The 23,927-nt window shown below is 46.8% G+C and overlaps 2 protein-coding genes across 2 annotated transcripts in view; one reads left to right on the top strand and one right to left on the bottom strand.

Annotated features, from left to right (window-relative positions):
- Positions 1-342: 342 nt before the first annotated feature.
- LOC145355160 (uncharacterized) overlaps positions 343-23,927 on the bottom strand; it is a 93,850-nt gene continuing 70,265 nt past the window's right edge. Inside the window, 3 exon segments of the mRNA XM_080207076.1 lie at positions 343-1,637; positions 5,825-6,035; positions 10,224-10,486. Coding sequence (XP_080063202.1) covers positions 765-1,637; positions 5,825-6,035; positions 10,224-10,486 — 1,347 coding nt within the window. The 3' untranslated portion in view covers positions 343-764.
- LOC145354763 (uncharacterized) lies at positions 14,619-17,468 on the top strand. The gene is made up of 2 exons (XM_080206235.1): positions 14,619-14,728; positions 15,752-17,468. Exon 2 carries the CDS (start codon positions 16,092-16,094, stop codon positions 16,974-16,976), a length of 885 nt encoding a protein of 294 aa, XP_080062361.1. The 5' UTR covers positions 14,619-14,728; positions 15,752-16,091; the 3' UTR covers positions 16,977-17,468.

The raw sequence follows: 23,927 nt of genomic DNA, 5'->3' as shown, positions 1-23,927 counted from the left end.
GGTGGGATTGTGTTCGGTACAGGCTCGATGGGCTGAAGGGCCTTTTTCTGCACTGTAGGGTTCTATGATTCTATCGATAGTATTGACAGTCAGAATCTTTTTTCCAAGGCTGAAACATCTAATACAAGAGGGGCGTGAGATTAAGATGAGAGGGGGAAAAGTTCAAAGGTGATGTGAGGGGCAAATTTTTTTACATAGTGTGGTAGGGGTCTGAAATGGACTGCCAGGGGTGATGCTGGAGGCATAGGGGTGGATAAATCCCTTCCCACACACAGAGCAAGTAAATGCCCCACCCCGAGTGTGAATACAATGATGTACCCGCAGACTGGGCGGCTCACTGAATCCCTTCCCGCAGCCGAACGGTCTCTCCTCAGTGTGGACGTGCTGGTGGGACATCAGTTCCCGAGAGGTTTTGAAGCCATTCCCACTGTCAGAGAGTATTTAAAGGATCTCTCGTTGCTCTGAGTGAGATTGTGTCTCAGCAGGTGGAATAACTGACTGAATCCCTACCTGCGCACATGGTCTCTCTCCGAATGTGAAGTCAATGATGTGCCTGCAGGTTGGATGAATTAGTGAATCGTTTGCTGTGCACAGAGCAGGGATTGGCCTCTCAGTGTGAACCCGCTGGTGGGATGACATTTGAAATCTCTTTTTGCAGTGAGATCAGTGAAATGGTCTCTCCTCGGTGTGAATGGGCTGGTGGGACATCAGATGCTCCAGACCTTTTGAACCCACTCCCACAGTCAGAGCATTTAAAGGGTCTCTCACTGGTGAGTGACTTTGTGTCTCTGCAGGTGGGATAACTGAGTGAACGCCCTCTCACAAACAGAGCAGCTGAATGGCTTCTCCCCAGTGTGAAGTCGCTGGTGTGCCCGCAGAGTGGATAACTGCGTGAATCCCTTCCCGCACACGGTGCAAGTGAACGGTCTCTCCCCGGTGTGAACTCGCTGGTGGACCCGCAGTGCGGATGACGTTTTAAATCTCTTAGTGCAGAGAGAGCAGCTGAACTGCCTCTCCTCGCTGTGGACTCGCTGGTGGACCTGCAGCGCGGACGACCATCTAAACCTCTTTGCGCAGTGAGGGCAACCGAACGGTCTGTCCTCCGTGTGAGTGCGCTGGTGGCGCACCAGTTCGCCGGACGTTTTGAAGCCTCTGCCGCAGTCCGAGCACTGGAAAGGCCTCTCGTTGGTGTGAGTGACTCTGTGCCTCCGCAGGGTGGAGAGCTGAGGAAATCCCATTCCGCAGGCTGGGCAGGTGAACGGTCTCTCCCCCGTGTGAACCCGCTGGTGTCGCTGCAGGGCCGAGGGCTGAGGGAACCCCACCCCGCACTCGGAGCAGGTGAACGTATTCTCCCGGGTGTGAGTTCGCTGGTGTCTCAGCAGGGCCGAGGGCTGAGTGAATGCTTTCCCGCACTCAGAGCAGGGGAAGGGTCTCTCCCCGGTGTGAACCCGCCGGTGTTTCCGCAGGTTGGATGAGCTTTTGAACCTCTTTGCGCAGTCGGAGCAGCTGAAGGGTCTCTCCCCGGTGTGAATGCGCTGGTGAGTCTCCAGCTCTGATGGGAACCTGAATCCCTTCCCACAGTCGCCACATTTCCAGGGTTTCTCCATGGTGACTCTCCAGGTTAAACAATCAGTTAAATCTCACACAGGACACGGGTACAGTCTCTCCCCGCTGTGAATGCTGCCATGTATTTCCAGGCTGTGTAACTGGTTAAAGCTCTTTCCACACTCACTGCACTGGAACACTCAGGGGGGTGTTTCCGCACTCTGATTGGCTGGAGGACCAGAATCCTTCCGGTCCTCCAACGCTTTCCATTGGTCCATGACGGCGGACAGGGGCGGGTCCTCCCCGGTACATGCGCAGCTTCCCCTCTCCCTTGGACTTGCGCAGTCCCGGAGTGGCGGCTTCTCGCTCTGGCCGGTTGCCTGGAAACCTTTTCTCCAGGAAGGGGGGGGAGGGGAATAAATGGGTGGGGGCGGGGCTCCCGGGTCGGCGCGCCGGGCCTGCGCACTGGAACCCGGAGACATCACCGCGGAGCGGAGTGATTCCTAATGGCCGACTCAGGCAGGGCTCTATTGTGACGTCATCTGGTGACAGTCGTTCCCATGAACTCATAGAACCCTACAGGGCCAGAAAGAGGCCCTTCAGCCCATCGAGTCTGTACCCAACACAATCCCACCCAGGCCCTACCCCCATATCCCTACACATTATACCCACTAATCCCTCTAACCTACACATCCCTGAACACTAAGGGGCAATTTCTTAGCATGGCCAATCAACCTTTGGCACCACTTTGTGGGCCGAAGGGCCTGTATATGCTATAATTTTTCTATGACAGGCATTCTCTTCCAGATACAATCCACAACCCACTCCATAAACACCATGTCCCTCAGATTCAAATGTCCTAAATACAGATTTCATCTCGATCTGCGTTGGCAACTGAGATTTTACTTTATTAATTCATATAACACAGAACACTACAGCACAAACAGGCCCTTCAGCCCACAAGTTGCACCGATCACATATATACCTACTAAGCCATAGACCTATCTATAACCCCCAATCCCATTAGATCCCATATACTCATCCAGAAGTCTTTTAAAAGACCCCAGCGAGTTCGCCTCCACCACCACCGACGGCAGCCGATTCCACTCACTCACCACCCTCTGAGTGAAAAACTTACCCCTGACTGCTGGAACCAGGAGCCATCACAACTTCGATTCCTTTCACTAACTTGATATACTTTTAACTGACTCATAGACTATATACTTACCTCATTCTTTTGTTCCTGCTTTTCTACTTTTCCACGTAGCTACTCATTTTCTTCTCAACTAGTTCACCCATAATTTCTAACTCACCTTTTAACTTCATTTGCTTTATTAATTTTTTATGCTCAATTAGTTTGTATTAAACTGGTCCCCACTGTAGATCTCCTGCCTCCAGATAGGCCATCATCATTCTGTAGCTCTCATCCCCTAATGTCTTCCCTGTCACACAGTGTATTTTTCACACTGCTAATCGGGGCAGTATAAAAGTCTGTCGTTGTTCCCCTATCTCATTAAGTGCAACGTATTTAATCAGTAATACCTATATCACAGCTCTCTATTTTTTGTTCAGGTCACTCAGCTTATAGTTCCAACAGCCCGACCTGTGATTCCTCTATCTACTGGCTGCTAATTGAAATGACAGTAAAAAGTCTGACAACACCAGGTTTTAGTCCAACCTATTTATTTGATAATATACTCGCAAGCTTTCGGGTTAGCCCCTTCGTCAGGTGAATGGAGAGTTCTGGCCTCAGACAGAGCATATAAAGCACAGACAGTTTAGAGATTACTGATTAGAATGCGAATGATATGTTGAAGACTCCGGAGAAGATGTCGGAGAAGATGAAGACGAACATCTCGCCAGGGCTATCCCCACACCCCCACTTCTTGCTTTCAGACAACCACACAACCTCAAACAGACCATTGTTCGCAGCAAACTACCCAGCCTTCAGGAGAACAGTGACCACAATACCACACAACCCTGTCACAGCAACCTCTGCAAGACATGCCGGATCATCGACATGGATACCATCATCACACGTGAGAATACCGTCCACCAGGTACATGGTAAATACTCTTGCAACTCGGCCAACATTGTCTACCTGATACGTTGCAAGAAAGGATGTCCCGAAGCATGGTACATTGGGGAGACTATGCAGACGCTACGACAACGGATGAATGAACATCGCTCGACAGTCACCAGGCAAGACTGTTCCCTTCCTGTTGGCGAACACTTCAGTGGTCACGGGCATTCAGCCTCTGACCTTCGGGTAAGCATTCTCCAAGGCGGCCTTCACGACACACGACAGCACAGAGTCGCTGAACAGAGACTGATAGCCAAGTTCCGCACACATGAGGACGGTCTCAACAGGGATCTTGGGTTCATGTCGCACTATCTGTAACCCCCGTGACTTGCCTGGGTTTGCAAAACCTCACTTACTGTACTGTCTGGAGACAATACACATCTCTTTAAACTGTGATCAGTGCTCCTTCCACTCACATTATCAGCCACTTCAGGTCTTGAACAGCAGGTTAGGTGTAAGGATTTGCATTCTAATCAGTAATCTCTAAACTGTCTGTGCTTTATATGCTCTGTCTGAGGCCAGAACTCTCCATTCACCTGACGAAGGGGCTAACCCGAAAGCTTGCGAGTATATTATCAAATAAATAGGTTGGACTAAAACCTGGTGTTGTCAGACTTTTTACTGTGTTTACACCAGTCCAACGCTGGCATACCCACATCATGACTACAATTGAAATGACACACAGCCATATAGGAGAAACACCCACATCGGACATGCTTCCCGCCGCTGGGATCCAGTGAATGACCCTGCTCGCAGCGCCAGTCTGTAGGATTGTTTTCAGAGACTACGTATCAAACTGGCTTTCATGCGAGGGAATTCCCTCTATTAATGAGCTAACACAAAGTCTCACAGAGACAGTATTCTGCGAAAAGACATAGCTTTATTTTCCAAGTTTGGCCAACTAAGGAGAGAGATTTGGAGCCATTCCGAATCGCTGAGATTACAGTATTACAATTATACAATATTCGAAAGTCATTTACTCATTCCCTGCTCACCCCAGCTGGCTATGAGCCAATCATTATTAGTATTACCTTGGCCAATAACATTTACCCACTGACACTGACCATTATGTGGCTTTCTTACAGTCTCCTGAAACTTTCCAGATCTCTTTAGCTGGTGCAATGTGTATTTTATTCTTTGGAACTGTCTGGGACCCCTGTTGTGTCCTTGGTTCAACTTGTATCTTATTCTTCAGGACTGTCTGGCTCTTAATAAGAGTTCCTCTCTCCTTTGCTCAGTAGCTACATTGTTCTAAGGAATATGATTCTTTTCACTGAGCCATGTCCCATCATGCCTTAGAAGCATCGTGTTCTTAGCCAAGGTTATATGCTTTTAATATTGAATATGTTTTCAAAAATACACATTTAAATTCTTTAATAGTGGTTAGGGGTGCCCCCGTGCAAACAGTATTTTTTGGGCACTTTGTAACTTCTCTATTCATTCTGATCTAATCTACGCTGATCTGTTAGTTTTTAATCCCAAATTATTCTAAATTCCCTCTGGCAAACATATTCTGTTAGTTTGTCTTTTTTTTGTAAAGCAGGGGGTTTATAAACCAGGGGGTGCGAGGTTAAGGGTGGCACAGTGGTTAGCACTGCTGCCTCACAGCACCAGGGGCCCGGGTTCGATTCCCGACTTGGGTCACTGTCTGTGTGGAGTTTATACGTTCTCCCCGTGTCTGCATGGGTTTCCCTGGGTGCTCTGGCTTCCTCTCACAGTCTGAAAGACGTGCGGTTAGGTGCATTGACCCCAAGTGCGGTAACAGTCACTTAATTGTAGTATTAATGTAAGCCTTATTGCGACTAATAAATAAATACATTTAATTGGCGATGTGGGTTGTTCCCCTTGGAGCAAAGGAGGTTGAGGGGAGATTTGAACGAGGTGGACAAGATTCTGACAAGTTTAGAGAAGGTGGACAAAGAAAAGCTGTTCCCATTAGCTGATGGGACAAGGACGAGGGGGGTGCAGGTTTTGGTCAGAGATGCGGGGAAGGGGAGTGGATGTGAGGAATGGTCCTGAAAATCACTGCCAAAGAGGGTGGAGGAAGTGGAGACAATAAACAATTTGAAAGGAGACTGGAGGGACATTCTAACAGAAATGCTGACTAAATATCTCTGAACTTCTTAACACCCTGTCACTCTGTAATCACTTATGAGCTTGTTGGTGTCTCAGCAGCTGGGATGAAACTCTGAATCCCTCCCCACACTGACAGCAGGTGAATGGTCTCTCCCCAGTGTGAACTTGCTGGGGGTGTGTTTGCAGGGTTGAGAACTGCGTGAATCCTTGCCCACACTGACAGCAGATGAACGGCCTCTCCCCAGTGTGGCTGCGCCGATGGATTTCCAGCAGAAATGAGGCTCTGTACCTCTTCCCACAATCCGCACGTTTCCATGGTTTCTCCATGGTCCTTGCCTCTGTTTTGGGTATACAGTCAGTTGAAGCTTCGCCCAGACACAGAACACGAGTACAGTCACCCCCCCACCCCCCCAAATGGTGTGATATTTATTCAGGATGTGTAACTTGTTAAAGCTCAGAACACTCACTCAAGGTTGGCCGTGTGTTGGTGCTTTCCCAGTCACAGTGACATTTGAAATCTTTTCAGATCAAAAGATCAATCATTTCTTTTTCTGTTTTCCAAGGAATCTGACTAGCTGTGACATTTGAGATTTCGATTCCTCTTTCAATATCCTGAGAAATAAGTTTACGAGCATCGTCACTGGCAGTATAGGATAGAAATCCAGAACAGACAATTCTAGTTTCTGTGGAACATTCTTTCCTCTCTCGCTCCCCAAAAGCTGTAAATCTCCATCCCTCTCCCTCCATTCTCACTCTGCTGTATCTAATATTCACCCTCCCAATTCTCCTGAAGGTGCTGATTGACAGATCCATGCTCCCGGTCCTGGACACAGGGACGATAACAAATAGGAGCTGCAGTCGGCCATTTGGCCCATTGAGCCTTTTAACCCATTCAATTAATGATTGGCTCATCTACCTCAGCATCATTATCCCCACACTAACCCCATATCCCTTGATATCTTCACTAAATAGAAACCAATCAATCTCTCTCTTGGAAAATCTGAAGCTCCACATTGTTCAGGCATTGAGCAGTCCAAAGCTTCGCCACACTTTTTTAGCGAGGAAATCCCTCCTCATATTAGTTTTCTCTCCACCTTCCTGTCTGTTCCCCACAACCCTTGACACTGTTGTCAGTCAAAAATCAGTCTAACTCTCCCTGGAATATGTTCAATGATCCTCAGCCTCCAATGATTCCTGTGGAAGAGAAATACAAAAAAACCAACAAGCCTCTGAGGGAAGAGATGTCTGGAAATATGTAATGTACCTACTGTACTACATTTGAAAATGAAACTGAATGGCCCCTTGCAGGAAATAAACTTTCAGGAGAATGTGGATATAGAGGGGGATTGGGACTGGAATGTTCGACAGAGAGTCAGCATGAACTCAAGTCACTGAATAGATTCCTGCTGCGCTGTACTGACTCTATGAGTTGAAATATATAACATAAGAAATAGGAGCAGGAGTAGGCCATCTAGCCCTTCGAGCCTGCCCCGCCATTCGATAAGATCATAGCTGATCTGAAGTGGATCAGTTCCACTTTCCCACTTTCTCCCCATAACCCTTAATTCCCTTGTCTATCAGAAACCTATCTACCCGTGACTTAAATATATTCAGCGAGGTAGCCTCCAACACTTCAACGGGCAGAGAATTCCAGAGATTCACCACCCTTTGAGTGAAGAAGTTCCTCCTCTACTCCATTCTAAACTGCCCTTATTTTGAGGTCGTGCCCTCTAGTCCTGCCATCCTTTCTAAGCAGGAAGAATCTCTCTACCTCTACCCTATCCATCCCCTTCATTATCTGGTAAGTCTCTATAAGATCCCCCCCCAGCCTTCTAAACTCCAACGAGTACAGACCCAGTCTATTCAATCACTATTCAATAACATAACTGCAGCATTATATTACACGACTACAAATAATAATAAATATACTTTATTACAGAACTATCAATATATCTAAATAAATAATAGTCTGAGGTCATTCTTCATTCAAATAAAGTCAGCGCTCTGATTGGGTGGAGGACCAGGGTCTTTCCTCCAGTTTTTCACGATGACCAGAATTGGTGAGATTCGAAATTGACAATGTGCGTGCGAGGGTTTTTGGGGAATGCTCACTGACTAGTTGCACAGGCTCGATGGGCCAAATAGCCGACTGCAGCTCCTATTTCTTCTGAATATCTGTGTCCAGGACAGGAAGCAGTGAGCATGGATCTGTCAATCAGCACCTTCAGGAGAATTGGGAGGGTGAATGTTAGATACAGCAGAGTGAGAATGGAGGGAGAGTGTGTGGGATGGAGATTTTGGGGAATGAGAGAGGAAAGAATGTTCCACAGAAACTAGAATTGTCTGTTCTGAATTTCTATCCTGCACTGACACTGATGACTAATGTAAACTCCTTTTACAGGATATTGAAAGAGGAATCACAGGCTAAAATTTCAAAGTCACGTCTAGATCTGACAGTCATATTGCTTGGATTCTGAATATCATCGGCCTTTGAATCTAGAAGGAGAAATGATTGTTCAATCTGTTGATTTGAAAATTTCATGCATCAGTGTGACTGGAAAAGCACCAACACACGGCCACACTCGAGTGAGAGTGTTCCAGTGCACTGACTGAAGAGCTTTAACCTGTTCCACAGCCTGAATAAGTATCACCCCATTCACAGCGGGGAGAGACTGTACTCGTGTTGTGTGTGTGGACGAGGCTTCAACCCATTGTCCACCCAAAAGAGAGGCAAAGACATCTGCACCATGAACACACTATGGAAATGTGTGGACTGTGGGAAGGAATACAAAGCTCCATCTCTCCTGGAAGCTCATCGGGGAGAGGCCATTCATCTGCGCGCAGTGTGGAAAGGGATTCACTCGATTAGCCAGTGTGTGGAGACACCAGCGAGTTCACACTGGGGAGAGGCCATTCACCTGCTCTCAGTGTGGGAAGCGATTCCCTCAGTTATTCCACTGCAGTAGGGAATGCGTTAGTGAACTTTGTAATACTTGGAGAATGGTTAAAAAAAAGTATTGTGCAACTTGCATGCAGCTTGTTTTCATTTATCCCAGATGGATGTAAGGTTTGTTTTCGTGTGCCCCAGACATGGAGACTGCGGCTGTCCTTGCTGTTGTACACAAGTTTATGATAGCCTGTTCAGAAATGTAGCTGACTCAGCTCGTATCTATGTTTGTGTCTTTAATTTCATGGACTTCTGCCTAACATAGTGAAGCTTGCATGCCATAAATATATATTCATATATATTCGTTACGTACTGCTTATGTGTTATGTACCAACGTATTATATGCTATACCACTTATGAACATACATTGTTACACCGGTCCTGTTAATTTTAACTTGTCTTGCCGGCCTGTGTGTGAGCTAAGGGCCAATCGCACCACTGACAATTGCGGCCTTGAGATAACCATGAAGAAACGCCAAGACAGCCATGTTCCCACGATGGAGGGCAACCCACAGCCTGGGAAGCTGCTGAGAATGAGAAGATGTGTACCTGACTGGGGAGGGTATAAATATGTGCTCTTAAGTTGTGTTCGGAGAGAAGCCTGGGGAACCACTGTTAGGTACCAGGTGTATCTCCCAAAAGCTTTTGAATAAACTTGCTATACTTTGACTCACAATTGGTCTCAGAGGTATTATTTTCCCTACAACACCACCCTGCAGCCACACCAGTGAGTTCACACTGAGGAAAGGCCATTCATCTGGTCTCAGTGTGGGGAGGGATTCACTCCGGCCTGCTCACACACTAGCAAAGTCACACTGGGGAGAGGCTGTTTACCTGCTCTCAACGTAGGGAGGGATTCACTCAGTTATCCAACCTGCGGGATCACCAGCGAGTTCACACTAGGGAGAAACCATTCACCTGCTCTCAGTGTGGGAAGGGATTCAGAGTTTCATCCGCCCTGCTGAGGCACCAACAAGTCCACGAGTGATTCCAGGGGTTGGATTCTGCTGTTATTGTTTCTGCTCTCAGTTACATCCAGGACTGCATTTTGTTCATTCTGACAGTTGGTCAGTGGGGAGGGTCGGAGGGTTTCTTTCTGCTGGACTGGACAGTCTCATGACTTTGTCTCCAGTGGGCTGATGCTCTTTGAGTCTTGTTGCGAATACCTGGTTTCAAATTTCACAAGGATTACAGAGTGACAGGGTGTGAGGAAGGTCAGAGATATTTAATCAGTATTTCTGTTTGAAGTCCCCCAAATGTCCATCCAATTTCCTTTGTAATTGTTTATTGTCTCCACTTCCTCCCCCCTCATAGGCAGCGAGTTCCAGCTCATTACTGCATCAAAATATTCTTCCTCACATCCCCCCCTGCATCTTGGACGCAAAACCTTATATGTGTCTCGTTCTTGTCCCCTCAGCTAATGGGAACAGCTTTTCTTTGTCCACCTTATCTAAACCTGTCAGAATCTTGTCCACCTCGATCAAATCTCAGGGATTCTCAGGAATTTGTGACCAACATTCGACATCGGAGCAGAAGCAGGCCGTTAACCTCTGCTTCAACCCCTGGAATCACTCATGAACTTGTTGGTGTCTCAGCAGCTGGGATGAAACTCTGAATCCCTTCCCACATTGAGAGCAGGTGAGCAGCCTCTCCTCAGTGTGAACTCGCTGGTGTGTCCGCAGGGTGGATAATCGAGTGAATCCCTCCCCACATTGAGAGCAGGTAAATGGCCTTTCCCCAGTGTGACCTCACTGGTGTGTGCGCAGGTTGGATAACTGAGTGAATCCCTCCCCACACTGAGAGCAAGTGAATGGCCTCTCCTCAGTGTGAACTCGCTGTGTGTCAGCAGATAGTTGATTTGCTTGTGTTGAGCTCCACATTTTTGTTCTATACCAAATACTTTTGATTCCCTTACCCATTATTATAAGAATTATATTTATAAGAATTAATTATTATAAGAATACATTATTATAAGAATGTTGATGAAGGCAAAATTCTGGAATCTGAAACAAAAACCGAAAGTCTGACAGCATCTGTACAGAGAGAGAACAGAGCCAACATTTTGAGTCAGGATGATCCTTTGCCAGAGCTGAAGGCAAGGAAGATTGGACAAAATTTATACTATAAGAATCAAGAATTGGAAATCAATCTAATAAATGTCCTGTGAATTGCTTGCAAAGCATTTATGTCTTGTGTTAAATTGGAGACAAAAATCGCACCTGGCATTCAAGATGCAGTCTCAGTGATGCCTTGTATAACTGAAGCAAAACATTCTTACTTCTAGGTTCAATTTCTTTCGTAATGAAGGATTGCATTCCATTTATCAGAGCTTTGATTTATTGGAACTTCGATTTTGGGGTTCACTTGTTTGCAAGAACTTCTCTAATCGTAAATCACACCAGGTTCCAGTGACTTCGCCAGAGGGCAAGAAAGAATACTTTAAATGGTCGTGTTGTGGTGTGTGCTTAAACCTGGACCAGCAGATGGGCACCACAACAGCTCAATGACTATCACTGCTAGCTGTGCAGATACATGGATTTGGGCGCATTCTCCCTGTGGTTGCGTGGGTTTCCTCCGGGTGCTCCGGTTTCCTCCCACACCCCAAAGATGTGCTCTTAGGCTGATTGGTGTAACAAATTGACCCTACGCTATTCTCCCCTGAATCTGGTTACAATAGGGGTACCATTCGCATACACACGGGATAAGGTAGGTGTAGGAAAATGCATTGTTAAGATGGCGGCGCAGGCTCGTTGGGCCGAAGGGCCTGTTTCCCGTGCTGGATTGTTCTTTGTGAATTCGGAAAGTTGATTAGCAATTAAAAATGTACAAAGTCAGAAAGATAGAAAGTGGTGTCGATTAACAGTAAGAGGAGAAAGCTTAACTTTAACAACTGAACAGACTTCTCTCCGTCCCTCTCAGACCAGGACATGAAGCGATGGCTCCAAAAATGTGGGTAACTTGTAAACCAACAGCCCTCAACACAGTAGTTAGCACTGCTGTTTCACAGCTCCAGGGTCCTGGGTTTGATTCCCGGCTCAGGTCACTGTCTGTGTGGATGTCTGCACATTCTCCTCGTGTCTGCGTGGGTTTCCTCCGGGTGCTCCGGTTTCCTCCCACAGTCCAAAGATGCGTGGTTTAGGTTGATTGGCTATGCTAAGAAATTGCCCCTTAGTGTCTAGGGATGTGTCGGTTAGAGGGATTAGCGGGTATAATATGTAGGGATATGGGGGGTAGGGTCTGAGTGGGATTGTGTTCAGTGCAGACTCGATGGGCCAAAGAGCCTCTTTCTGCACTGTAGGGTTCTATGATCTAATGACCTCTCTCGGTCAAATTGCATTCTTGAGACCCCTTTTTTATACTTTCAAAACATTGAAAGCCCACCTTACCCCATTGTTGGAAAGTAGCCAATTGGCCTATAACTTGTCAATAATAAAATTGGTTTGGTTTTTAGCTAATTGCACACATTGTCTTAATTTTAAGACAATTTTTTCTCGCAAACGATATCTCTTAGCTTGGGGAGCCTGAGTGTCGACCAATAATTGGCTGACAACAGTCATTCAATGTTGAGAATAGGAGCCAATTCATTCCCTCCAGTCAAGGTTAACATGTCCTGTTATCTTTTTTTTAGTTGTTGGGTTGAGAAAGGGACATCTCATAAGACATAGGAACATAATTAGGCCTCTCAGCCCATCGTATCTGCTCCATCATGGCCGATTTTTTTTTCTCATCCGCATTCTCCTGCCTTTTCCCCATAACCCCTTATCAATCAAGAACCTATCTATCTCTGTCTTAAAGACACTCAATGACCTGGCTTCTACAGCCTTCTGCAGCAAAAAGTTCCACAGATTCACCACTCTCTGGCTGAAGAAATCCCTCCTCATCTCTGTTTTAAAGGATCGTCCCTTCAGCCTGAGGTTGTGTCCTCTGGTTCTAGTTTTTTTTTAACTAGTGGAAATGCCCTCTCCACGTCCACTCTATCCAGACCTCACGGTATCCTTTAAGTTTCAATAAGATCCCCCCCCCATCCTTCTAAACTCCAACGAGTACAGACCCAGAGTCCTCAACTGTGCTTGATACAACAAGCTTTTCATTCTAGGGATCATTCTTGTGAACCTCCTCGGGACCCTTTCCAAGGCCAGTGCATCCTTTCTTAGCTATGGGGCCCAAAACTGCTCACAATATTCTTAATGGGGTCTAACTTCACCACATCCTTGAATGAGGAAATCCCTCTTCATCTTAACTTTCTCTCCATTTCCTACCTGTTCCCCATGACGCTTGACTCCTTTATCAATCAGTCTAACTCATCCTGGAATATATTCAATGACCCTCGGCCTCCACTGCTCCCTGTGGAAGAGAAATCCAAAGACTAATGATTCTAATAGGCAAGAGAATGAATGACTGGAAATATATATTGTAGCTATAGTACTATATTAGTTTGTCTGAAGCTTAATTTTCATTCGGATAGGAGCAGCAGCTTTGCTGGGCAGACAATGGAAGAAGTTCCCTGCAGTCATGCACACAAGGCCCGGACTATGATTGGCTTGAAGACCAGCGCCCTTCCAGTGTTTAATGGATTGGATAGCTCCAATTGGTTAAGATACAGGGGGTTGTGACTGATGATGATCTTGAACTTGCTGCCTATGAGGATATCAATGTGCCTGACTATATAACATAAGAAATAAGAAACAGGAGCAGGAGTAGGCCATCTAGCCCTTCGAGCCTGCCCCGCCATTCAATAAGATCATGGCTGATCTGTCGTGGCTCAGTTCCACTTTCCCGCCCTCTCCCCATAACCCTTAATCCCCTCTCTTATCAAGAACCCATCAACCCGCTTCTTAAAAATATTTAGCGAGGCAGCCTCCACCACTTCAACGGGCAGAGAATTCCAGAGATTCACCACCCTTTGAGTGAAGAAGTTCCTCCTCAACTCCGTTCTAAACCGCCTCCCCTTTATCTTGAGGCTGTGACCCCTAGTCCTACTGTCTTTTTTGAGCGGGAAGAGTCTCTCCACCTCTATCCTATCCATCCCATTCATCATCTTATACATCTCAATGAGATCTCCCCTCATTCTTCTAAACTCTAACGAGTACAAGCCTAGTTTATTCAGCCTCTCCTCATAGCTCAATCCCCTCAACTCCGGTATCAGCCTAGTAAACCTCCTCTGCACTCCCTCCAGGGCCAAAATATCCTTGCGCAGGTGCGGCGCCCAAAACTGCACACAGTACTCCAGCTGCGGCCTCACCAATGCCCTATACAGCTGCAGCAAGACCTCCCTACTTTTATATTCAATCCCCCTCGCTATGAAGGCCAGCATCCCATTCACCTTCCTGACCACCTGCTGCACCTGCAGGCTGGGTTTTTGCGACTCATGCACAAGGACCCCGAGGACCCCGATATCCAGTCTACCTGACTTTAGGCAATTTTTCTATGGTGTACAGGTATATGTCTTAACAGCATCTTTACGGGTTGTTCACAATCATGACAGACAGGGGAATTAAGGGTTATGGGGGAGAGAGCGGGAAAGTGGAACTGAAGTGAATCCACTTCAGATCAGCCATGATCTTATTGAATGGAGGGGCAGGCTCGAAGGGCTAGATGGCCTACTCCTTCTCCTATTTCTTATGAGGATAGTCAAGCAGAGATGATAAATAATTTCTAAATGAGACTGGATGGATGCTGCAGGGTTACAGGTTGGGGGTCACTCCAGATTGACTCACACCAGGTTCAGGCCCTTCTGCCACTCCCATCCCCCGCACATGCGCAGCAGCCCCTTTCCCCATCGCACATGCGCATTACAGCTTCAGGACACAGGACCGCATCCGCAGGTGCGGCTGATTTGGAGCATGCGCATTAGGATTGATGACTGTCCATACCAGAGCAGCGGAGGGAAGGTCAGGCGCTGGGCGGGAGGCTCCGGACACACGTTATGGATAATGGTCAGCTCAGCTGGTTCGCAGCAGCGGGTCTCCTCCCTCCCGGGAACAGGCCCGAGGGAACGACTGCCATCTTAGTTCGGCGGCGGGACACAATGTGGATAAGCCCCGCCCCTCGTTGGGTCTGATTGGCTGGAGAACCAGGTACCTGCCGCAGCCCCCAGCCCCGCCCCTCTGTTCTATTGGGCCGGGGCTGGAAGGGGACAGAGTAGTCCCCGCCCCCTAATGATTCTGATTGGTTGTCCCCTTGCTCCTACAGCCAATGAAAATCATCAAGGAGCTGGACCTATCCTAATGGGCTGGATGAACTAGAAGGGAACAACCAATCAGTATAGGTCCCCGCCCCCTGACGTTTCTCAATGGCTGGAGAAGCTGGACGGGCAACAATCAATTAGGGTAGGCCCCGCCCCTTTATGATTCTGATTGGCTGGAGTAGCTGGTGGGAACAATCAAAAACATTAGGAGGCGGGGCTTAGCCGGATGGATTGTTCCCAGCAGCTCCTCCAGCCAATCAGAAACATTAGGAGGCGGGGCTTAGCCGGATAGATTGGCTGGAGGAGCTGGTGGGAACATTCAGAAACATTAGGAGGCGGGGCTTAGCCGGATGGATTGTTCCCACCAGCTCCTCCAGCCAATCAATGTGGCTAAGCCCTGCTTCTTAATGATTCTGATTGGCTGAAAGAGCTGCCCCGCCCTTCACCACTGCAGTCCCGCTTGAAGTTTACTCTGATTGGCTGGAGGACCTGTCTGAGTCCTCCCGCCCCGCCCCCTGACCCCATTGTTCCGGATGGGGGAGGGGAGACAACCAACCAGAGGTTTCACTTTGGGCTCAAATGAATGAGGACTCTGATATCTGGGAAGCAAGGATGGATTCAGAAATACCCGCTGGAGTCCTCCAAAGCCCCAGTAAAACTCACTGATTTTATTGTCAGTCTGCAGCCAGGAGCTGGAGAGCTGAGCCCTGGCAAAGGAGAGGGAGGGAGAAAACTGGGAGTGGAGGAAAGAGATGGTGGAATCGGTGAGATAGGTTTGGATTTCAGCCCAGGGAGGAGGGAGAATAAATGATATACGGATTTACAGGGAGGAAAAAAATGCTCCATAGAAACTGGAGTTGTCCTGAATTTCTGTCCTGCGATGAGTGGTAAATTTTGTAAACTCTCTTTTCAGGATATTGCAAGGGGAGAATTTGCATACGGGGTACTCAGACCAAACTTCACATCAAAACTGAACATAAGTCAGGACCGTCGAGATGTGAAGGTGGAAGGAGAATTCCTTGTCTGAGAGAAAAGATTTTGAACGTCTGGAAAATCACCGAGACATTCACACACGCACATACATGCCCCGAGTGAGCGTTCCAGTGCACTGACTGGAAAAAAGTTTTAACCAGTTACACAGCAAGAAAAGATATTACACCGTTCACAGCAGGGAAAGACCTTGCATATGTTCTCTGTGTGCACGGGGATTTAACTGATCATCAAACCTGGAGAGACACAAGGACGCCAGCAGCATGCTGAAATTGTGGAAATGTGGGGACTGTGGGATCGGATTCCGATCCCCAGGTGAGCTGGAGATTCACCACCGCAGTCACACCGGGGAGAGACCGTTCACCTGTTCCGAGTGTGGGAAGGGATTCACCCAGTTATTCGTCCTGCAAAACCACGAGCGAGTTCACAGCGGGGAGCGCGCGTTTCCCTGTTCGGAATGCGGGAACGTATTCAGTGATTCGTCGGCCCTTTGGAAGCACCAGAGGGTTCATACGGGGGAGAGACCGTTCACCTGCGCTGAGTGTGGACAGGGGTTCACTCAGTTATCCAACCTGCTGAGACACCAGCCAGTCCACACCGGGGAGAGACCGTTCACCTGTTCTGTATGTGGAAAGGGATTCACCCAGTCATGCAACCTGCGCAGACACCAGGGCAGCCACACTAATGAGAGACCCTTTAAATGCTCTGATTGTGGGAGCGGCTTTAAAAGCACCGCTCACCTGATGGTCCACCAACGCATTCACACCGAGGAGCGACCGTTCAGCTGCCCTCACTGCACAAAGAGATTCCGAACGTCATCCGCTCTGGTGATACACCGGCGCGTTCACACCGGGGAGAGACCCTTCACCTGTTCTGTGTGTGGGAAGGGATTCACTCAGTCCTCCAGCCTGCTGAGACATCAGCGCAGTCACACCAACGAAAGACCATTTAAGTGCTCTGACTGCGGCGGCATCTTTAAAAATTCCACAGACCTGATGATCCACCAGCGCATTCACACTGGGGAGAGACCGTTCAGCTGTTCTCATTGTGCCAAAAGGTTTCGAAGGTCATCCCATCTGTGGACGCACCAGCGCGTTCACACTGAGGAAAGACTCAGTGTTGGGAGGGATTCGGTGACTCCTCTCTGAAGAGTTCACGGGAGACGATAAGGATTGGATTCTGCTGTTAATCACACCCAGGACTGAACCATGTTCATTCTGACAGTGGGTGAAATGGGAGGGTTTCTTTCTGCTGGACTGGCTGGTCTCACCACTTTGCTTCCAGTGGGCTGAGCCTGGGAGAGCACGTTTCCACTGAAATGATCCACAAAAGCCAATGAAGGACATATTTATCTTTTTCCTGGATAGTAAATAGTAATTTTCCTATCATTACAGCTAGATCTAAAGTAAATACGGAATGTCGCGGGATGGTTAAATGCTACACAAAGCATGATGGGAAAAGTCGCCAATCTTACATTCGCACAGGGGCTGTGAAAACAGCTGTCATTGCTGGAGCAGCCTGTTGAGTAAGCAGTGTGTGATAAGATGTACTCGACGTGAAACTGCTGCGAGTGTGAAGGTTGCGAGGCAAGGACAGATAAGAAGAACAGAGACAGCAGATGTGTCCTGTGTTTGCATCTCGAAGAGGACAAACTGATGAACCCAATGTACATAAGAACATAAGAAATAGGAGCAGGAGTAGGCCATCTAGCCCTTCGAGCCTGCCCTGCCATTCAATAAGATCATGGCTGATCTGTCGTGGCTCAGTTCCACATTCCCGCCCTCTCCCCATAACCCTTAATCCCCTTGCCTATCAAAAACCTATCAACCCGCGTCTTAAATATATTTAGCGAGGCAGCCTCCACCACTTCAACAGGCAGAGAATTCCAGAGATTCACCACCCTTTGAGTGAAGAAGTTCCTCCTCAACTCCGTTCTAAACTGACCCCCCTTTATCTTGAGGCTGTGCCCCCTAGTCCTACTATCCTTTCTGAGCGGGAAGAGCCTCTCCACCTCTATCCTATCCATCCCATTCATCATCTTATACGTCTCAATGAGATCTCCCCTCATTCTTCTAAACTCTAACGAGTACAAGCCTAGTTTATTCAGCCTCTCCTCATAGTTCAACCCCCTCAACTCCGGAATCAGCCTTGTAAACCTCCTCTGCACTCCCTCCAAGGCCAAAATATCCTTGCGCAAGTGCGGCGACCAAAACTGCACACACTACTCCAGCTGCGGCCTCACCAGTGCCCTATACAGCTGCAGCAAGACCTCCCTACTTTTATATTCAATCCCCCTCGCTATGAAGGCCAGCATCCCATTCGCCTTCCTGACCACCTGCTGCACCTGCAGGCTGGGTTTTTGCGACTCATGCACAAGGACCCCCAGGTCCCTCTGCACCATCGCATGCTGCAGTTTTTCACCATGTAAGTAATAGTCCTTCCTACCATTATTCCTACCAAAGTTGACAACCTCACATTTGCCAACATTAAATTCCATTTGCCAGTTCCTGGCCCATTCGCCCAGCCTATCTAGATCCTTCTGCAGACTCTCCACACCCTCCGCACAATTTGCCACTCCACCAATCTTGGTTTCATCAGCAAATTTCGACACCATACACTCGGTTCCCTCCTCTCGATCACCTATATAATGTAGACGAAGAACAGCTACAAGAATGACAAGAGTAGCATTAAAACGGCTACTCTGGCTGAGAGTTAAGACGGCTGGGATTTTTGGTCAACTTATAATTAAAACCAGATGCAGGTCATAAAGTTACTCTGAGTCACGATTCTGGCCTGGAAACCGATCTCACGCTTGCTCTGTTGACCAAGTAAGGGAAGTTATTTACCTTTGAGAAGTCTGGACGGCATCCAATTTTATTGCTGTTGCGTGGGAGACATATGAATAATGGTGTCGTTTACAAGAAATTTCATTGGATGTTTGAATCGTGTGATCAGTTTCGGGTTACGCAGTTGGCTGGGTGACAGCGAATCTTCTAGAAGTGAAGAAATTTGGAGAAAGAAGACATTGCAGTCCTTTGTTTGCTGACGACAACTCTATAGAGTTAACCGTTGTAAGATGTGTACCCCAAAGAAATGGATGTCTAAAAATTAAAGGAGGGTATCAAATTGAAAGAAAATGCATACAAATTGGCAAAGATTAGGCCACCTAGAGGACTGGGAAATCTTTAAAGGTCAACAGAAAGCCACAAAAAAAGTTATAAAGAAAAGTAAGATGGATTCTCAGTGTAAACTCGCTCAGAATAGAAAAACAGATAGCAAAAGTTTCTACGGCACAGTAGCACAGTGGTTCGCACTGCTGCTTCACAGCTCCTGGGTTTGATTCCCGGCTCGGGTCACTACCTGTGTGGAGTTTGCACATTCTCCTCGTGTCTATGTGGGTTTCCTCCCACAGTCCAAAGATGTGCAGGTTAGGTTGATTGGCCATGCTAAGAAATTGCCCCTTAGTATCCAGGGATGAGTAGGTTTGAGGGATTAGTGGGTATAATATGTAGGGATATGGGAGTAGGGCCTGGGTGGGCTTGTGTTCAGTGCAGACTCGATGGGCCGAAAGGCCTCGTTCTGCACTGGAGGGTTCTATGATCTACGAGTATATAAAATGAAAACAAGTGGCTAAAGTAAACATTAGTCCTTTAGAGGACAAAGAACAAAAACAGCCCGGGAAACAGGCCCTTCGGCCCAACGAGCCCGCGCCGCCATCTCAACACCACCAGTCCCCCTCTCCACCCACGACCCCTGTCTAATGTTTTATGGCCATCCAGATTGAGGGAAAACTGATTTAGGGACAATTTATTCCTGCCAATCAGCCTAACAGCACATCTTTGGGGTGTGGGAGGAAACCGGAGCACCCGGAGAAAACCCACGCAAGCACGGGGAGAATGCGCAAACTCCCACAGACACCAGCCCAAATCCATGTGTCTGCACAGCAAACAGTGATAGTCACTGAGCTGTCGTCTCGCCCAGTATCTGGTCCAGTTTAGGCACACACTAACGACATGAAGCACTAGGCCAATCTCGAAACATCCAAGAGCAGCCCCAGTACGACCCATCGTGTGTATGCCCCTCGTTGGACACGAGGTGGACCGACTTAAAACCTGTGAATGAAAAGAGATGAGAAGGGAGTAGTAATAACTGGAAATGAGAAAATGGCTGAGGCATTGGACAGGTATTTTGTGTCGGTCTTTACAGTGGAAGACACAAATAACAAGCCAAAAATTGATGACAGGAAGGCTACAGCCTTATCACTATCACAAAAGAGGTAGTGTTGGGCAAGTTAATGGGCTAAAGGTAGACAAGTCTCCTGGGCCTGATGGAATGCATCCCAGCATACCAAACGAAATGGCAAATGCACTAGTGGTAATTTAGCAAAATTTGCTGGACGCTGGAGTGATTCCCGCGGTTTGGAAAACAGCAAATGTGACGCCACTGTTTAAAAAAGGACAAAAGGCGGGTAACTATAGGCTGGTTAGCTTAATTTCTGTAGTAGGGAAAATGCTTGAATCTATCATCAAGGAAGAAATTGCGAGACATCTGGATATAAATTGTCCCGTTGGTGAGATGCAGCATGGGTTCATGAAGGGAAGGTCGTGTTTGACTAATTTGATGGAATTCTTTGAGAATATTCCATGGACAATGGGGAACCTGTGGATTTCCAGAAGGCATTTGACAAGGTGCCGCACCAAAGACTGTTACATAAGATAAAGATGCACAGTATTACGGATAATATATTAGCATGGATGGAAGATTGGTTGACTAACAGAAAGCAAAGAGTAGGGGTAAATGGGTATTTATCTGGCTGGCGATCAGTGACTAGTGTCGGGACCACAGTTGTTTACGATTTACATAGATGATTTGGAGTTGGGGACCCAGTGGAGTCTGTCAAAATTTGCAGATGACACTAAGACGGGTGGTAGAGCAAAGTCTGCAGAGCGATATAGATAGTCTAAGTGAATGGGCGAGGGTCTGGCAGATGGAGTACAATGTTGCTAAATGTGAGGTTTTAGTAGGAATAACAGCAAAATGGACTATTATTTAAGTGGTTAAAAAATTGCAGCATGCTGCTGTGCAGAGGGACCTGGGTGTCCTTGTGCAGGAATCTCAAGGAGTTGGTTTGCAGGCGCAGCAGGTAATTAAGACAAATGGAATTTTGTCCTTTGTTGCGAGGAATGGAGTTTAAAAACAGTGAGGTTATGTTACAGCTGTATAAGGTGCTGGTGAGGCCACACCTGGAGTACTGTGTACAGTTTTGGTCTCCTTACTTGAGAAAGGATATACTGGAGGGGGTGCAGAGGAGATTCACGAGGTTGATTCCGGAGTTGAGAGGGTTGGCTTATGAGGAAGAACTGAGTAGACTGGGGCTATACTCACTGGAATTCAGAAGAATGAAGCGGAGATCTTATAGAAACATATAAGATGATGAAGGGAATAGATAAGATAGAAGCAGGGTGGGTGAAGCTAGAACTCATAGCCTTAAAATAAGGGGAAGCAGATTTAGGACTGAGTTAAGGAGGAACTTCTTCACACAAAGGGTTGTGAATCTGTGGAATTCCCTGCCCAGTTGAGGCTCCCTCATTGAATGTTTTTAAGGCAAGGATAGATACATTTTTGAACAGTAAAGGAATTAAGGGTTATGGTGAACGGGCGGGTAAGTGGAGCTGAGTCCGTGAAAAGATCAGCCATGATCTTCTTGAATGGCGGAGCAGGTTTGAGGGGCCAGAAGGCCGACTCCTGCTCCTAATTCTTATGTTCTTAAATCTTCAGAAAGAAGATAGAATTTCCCTAAACCCGGTAGTATCTATTTTCAATTAAATAATTAAAGTTAAATGTTTAGTTAAAGCTAGAGTTATAGTTCTGTAAAAGAGTTAATGAGTTGCAACTGTTTAATACCCGAGGTATTAATTAAAGAAAAAAATTGTTGGATTAATTAGGAGTTGAGTCTTGTATTTGTTTTTCATTAAAGTGGAATGCTTGGCAGCTCTTTAGGTTATTACCTGAGTAATAGTGTTCTTTATATAAATAAAGATCAAAGTTTGAAAGAACAGTTACAAACAGAAGAAAACAAGAGCATTAGAACCAGCCTGGACTTGCAGACTGAAACACAGCTCAAAACACAGTCATGCTTAGAAGGGGGAAAGGCTGAGAAGGACACTCTGTAACACTTCTCCTCCCCTTCAATTTCAATCCCCCATCAGGACAGAAATACAATAAAAGTTATGTCTTTAACGATACGGAAGTCTATCAGGAGTTTTGCGGTTACATTGTGACCTGTACAATATCACTGGTAAATCTGGTGGATCTGGAATGGTGGGTGAAGGGGTAGTTTGAGAATCTGTACATGAACATTCCTCTTCCAGTCCCACAGCAGAGTCAACTGGCAAAGCTGGAAACACAGGAACCACTTCCTGGTGAACGTCCACAGCAGCACTGACCCTCTGCCATGTTCTCAGTAACGGTTGCTGACTCTGAAACTTCTCCTGACTCGGGGTCACACTGCGAGTGAATATGGTCTTGGTGTCTGCGAACAATTCTTCCATTTTACAGTCTCACGACCCCAGATACTGGACCACTTTGGTTTAAAATTATTCCCGGGAACCACCTTTGGTTACTCCCAAAGTTTCTGATGTGAACCTGACCATCCGGTTTGAACGGCCTCTCTTTGGTGTGGTAATCGTGTCCCTCCTTCTGCTTCTCTTGTCTCCTGCTCACTTTTGCTCTGAGATCTGGATGAAGCCGATCCGGATGAGACTTCAGCCTTCTACCTAAAAATTCCACAGGAGAGAGTCCGGTTGTGGATTGTGGTGTGATGCGACACTGGAACAAAAATCTTGAGAGCTTTGTTCTTAAAGTATCACCTGCCATTCTCCTCAATCCCTCCTTCAGAGTTTGAACAGCTCTTTCTGCTAGACCATTTGTAACCAGATGATACGGCGCAGTACGCACACGGTGTATCCCATTCTTTTACATGAATTCCTGAAACACTTCACTTGTAAACAGAATTATCTGAAAAAAGTGAATCTGGTAACCCAGGGCTTGTGAAAATTGGACAGAGTTTCTCTATTGTCACAGGAGCTGGAATATTACTCATGATCTGGGCTTCCAACCATTTCGAATTCACGTCTACACCAACCAAACACACGATTCATGAAAAGTCCCCCAAAGTCCACATGTGGTCTGGATCATAGTCTATCAGGCCACTCCCAAGGATGAAGTGATAATGTACCCAGTGTGGTGGGGGGGGAATGAACTCAGAAGAATCGTTCAACACTCAAGCCTGATTCAATCGACAGTTTATTGAGTTACACCAGCGGGGAGAAGCTACAGGGACTGACCATGTGTAACTCCACCCAATAAAGAAAATCATCAATTCTTATACTCAGCCCATCCCGGCTGGACACATCCAATCAGAATGGTTACAGATTACATACATTATATATCGGTCCAATGAAATGAGTATCTGGGCATCCTGGGGCTTTGTGACCATCTCATGAACAGATAGGTGCTCCCATCATGATGTTTTCCAGACCCCGATATCTACCATCCTTGGGCTTTCTTTATACACAGACTCCCTTCGTTTGAAAAGGGGGGGATTAAAAGTTCTCAAATGGATGTCAGCACCCTTCCTTTGTTTTAATCTAATGACCGCACAGTCTGGGAATCATTTCTATCTCATAATCTCTCCTTTTAAACTCTTTTCTTCAGTATCCAATTCCAGAATTCTCCTTTTCATTGTGTTAATTGTGTCAGGAATAAATCTTTGAAGCTCACAGGAAGTTTAACCCAAGATCAGTCCATTGGTCAGAATCATCTCACACCTCCCAAATTTTAAATAACCATTACAAATTAAAGCTCTCATTCTCGCCTGTGTGAATTGTATCCGGATTAAAATTCCCACATGTTTAGTAAAATATCCTGGAATCATGTCTCTGGACATGACTCCAGGTTCATAACTTATTTTTAAAAAGAGCTTTATTAATTACACTTCCTTCTTTAAAATCTGTTTGATTTAAATCACAGACAGAAAACCTCAAAGCTTGAAGCATTCAACCCACAAATATCATCCATACACAAGCAGAGAAACTTAG

The sequence above is a fragment of the Carcharhinus amblyrhynchos genome, chromosome 18 (assembly GCF_965287045.1).
Source record: "Carcharhinus amblyrhynchos chromosome 18, sCarAmb.v2.hapA, whole genome shotgun sequence".
Classification (NCBI taxonomy): Eukaryota; Metazoa; Chordata; class Chondrichthyes; order Carcharhiniformes; family Carcharhinidae; genus Carcharhinus; species Carcharhinus amblyrhynchos.
The sequence above is the reverse complement of the archived record's forward strand: the minus strand, read 5'-3'. Positions and strand labels throughout refer to the sequence as shown.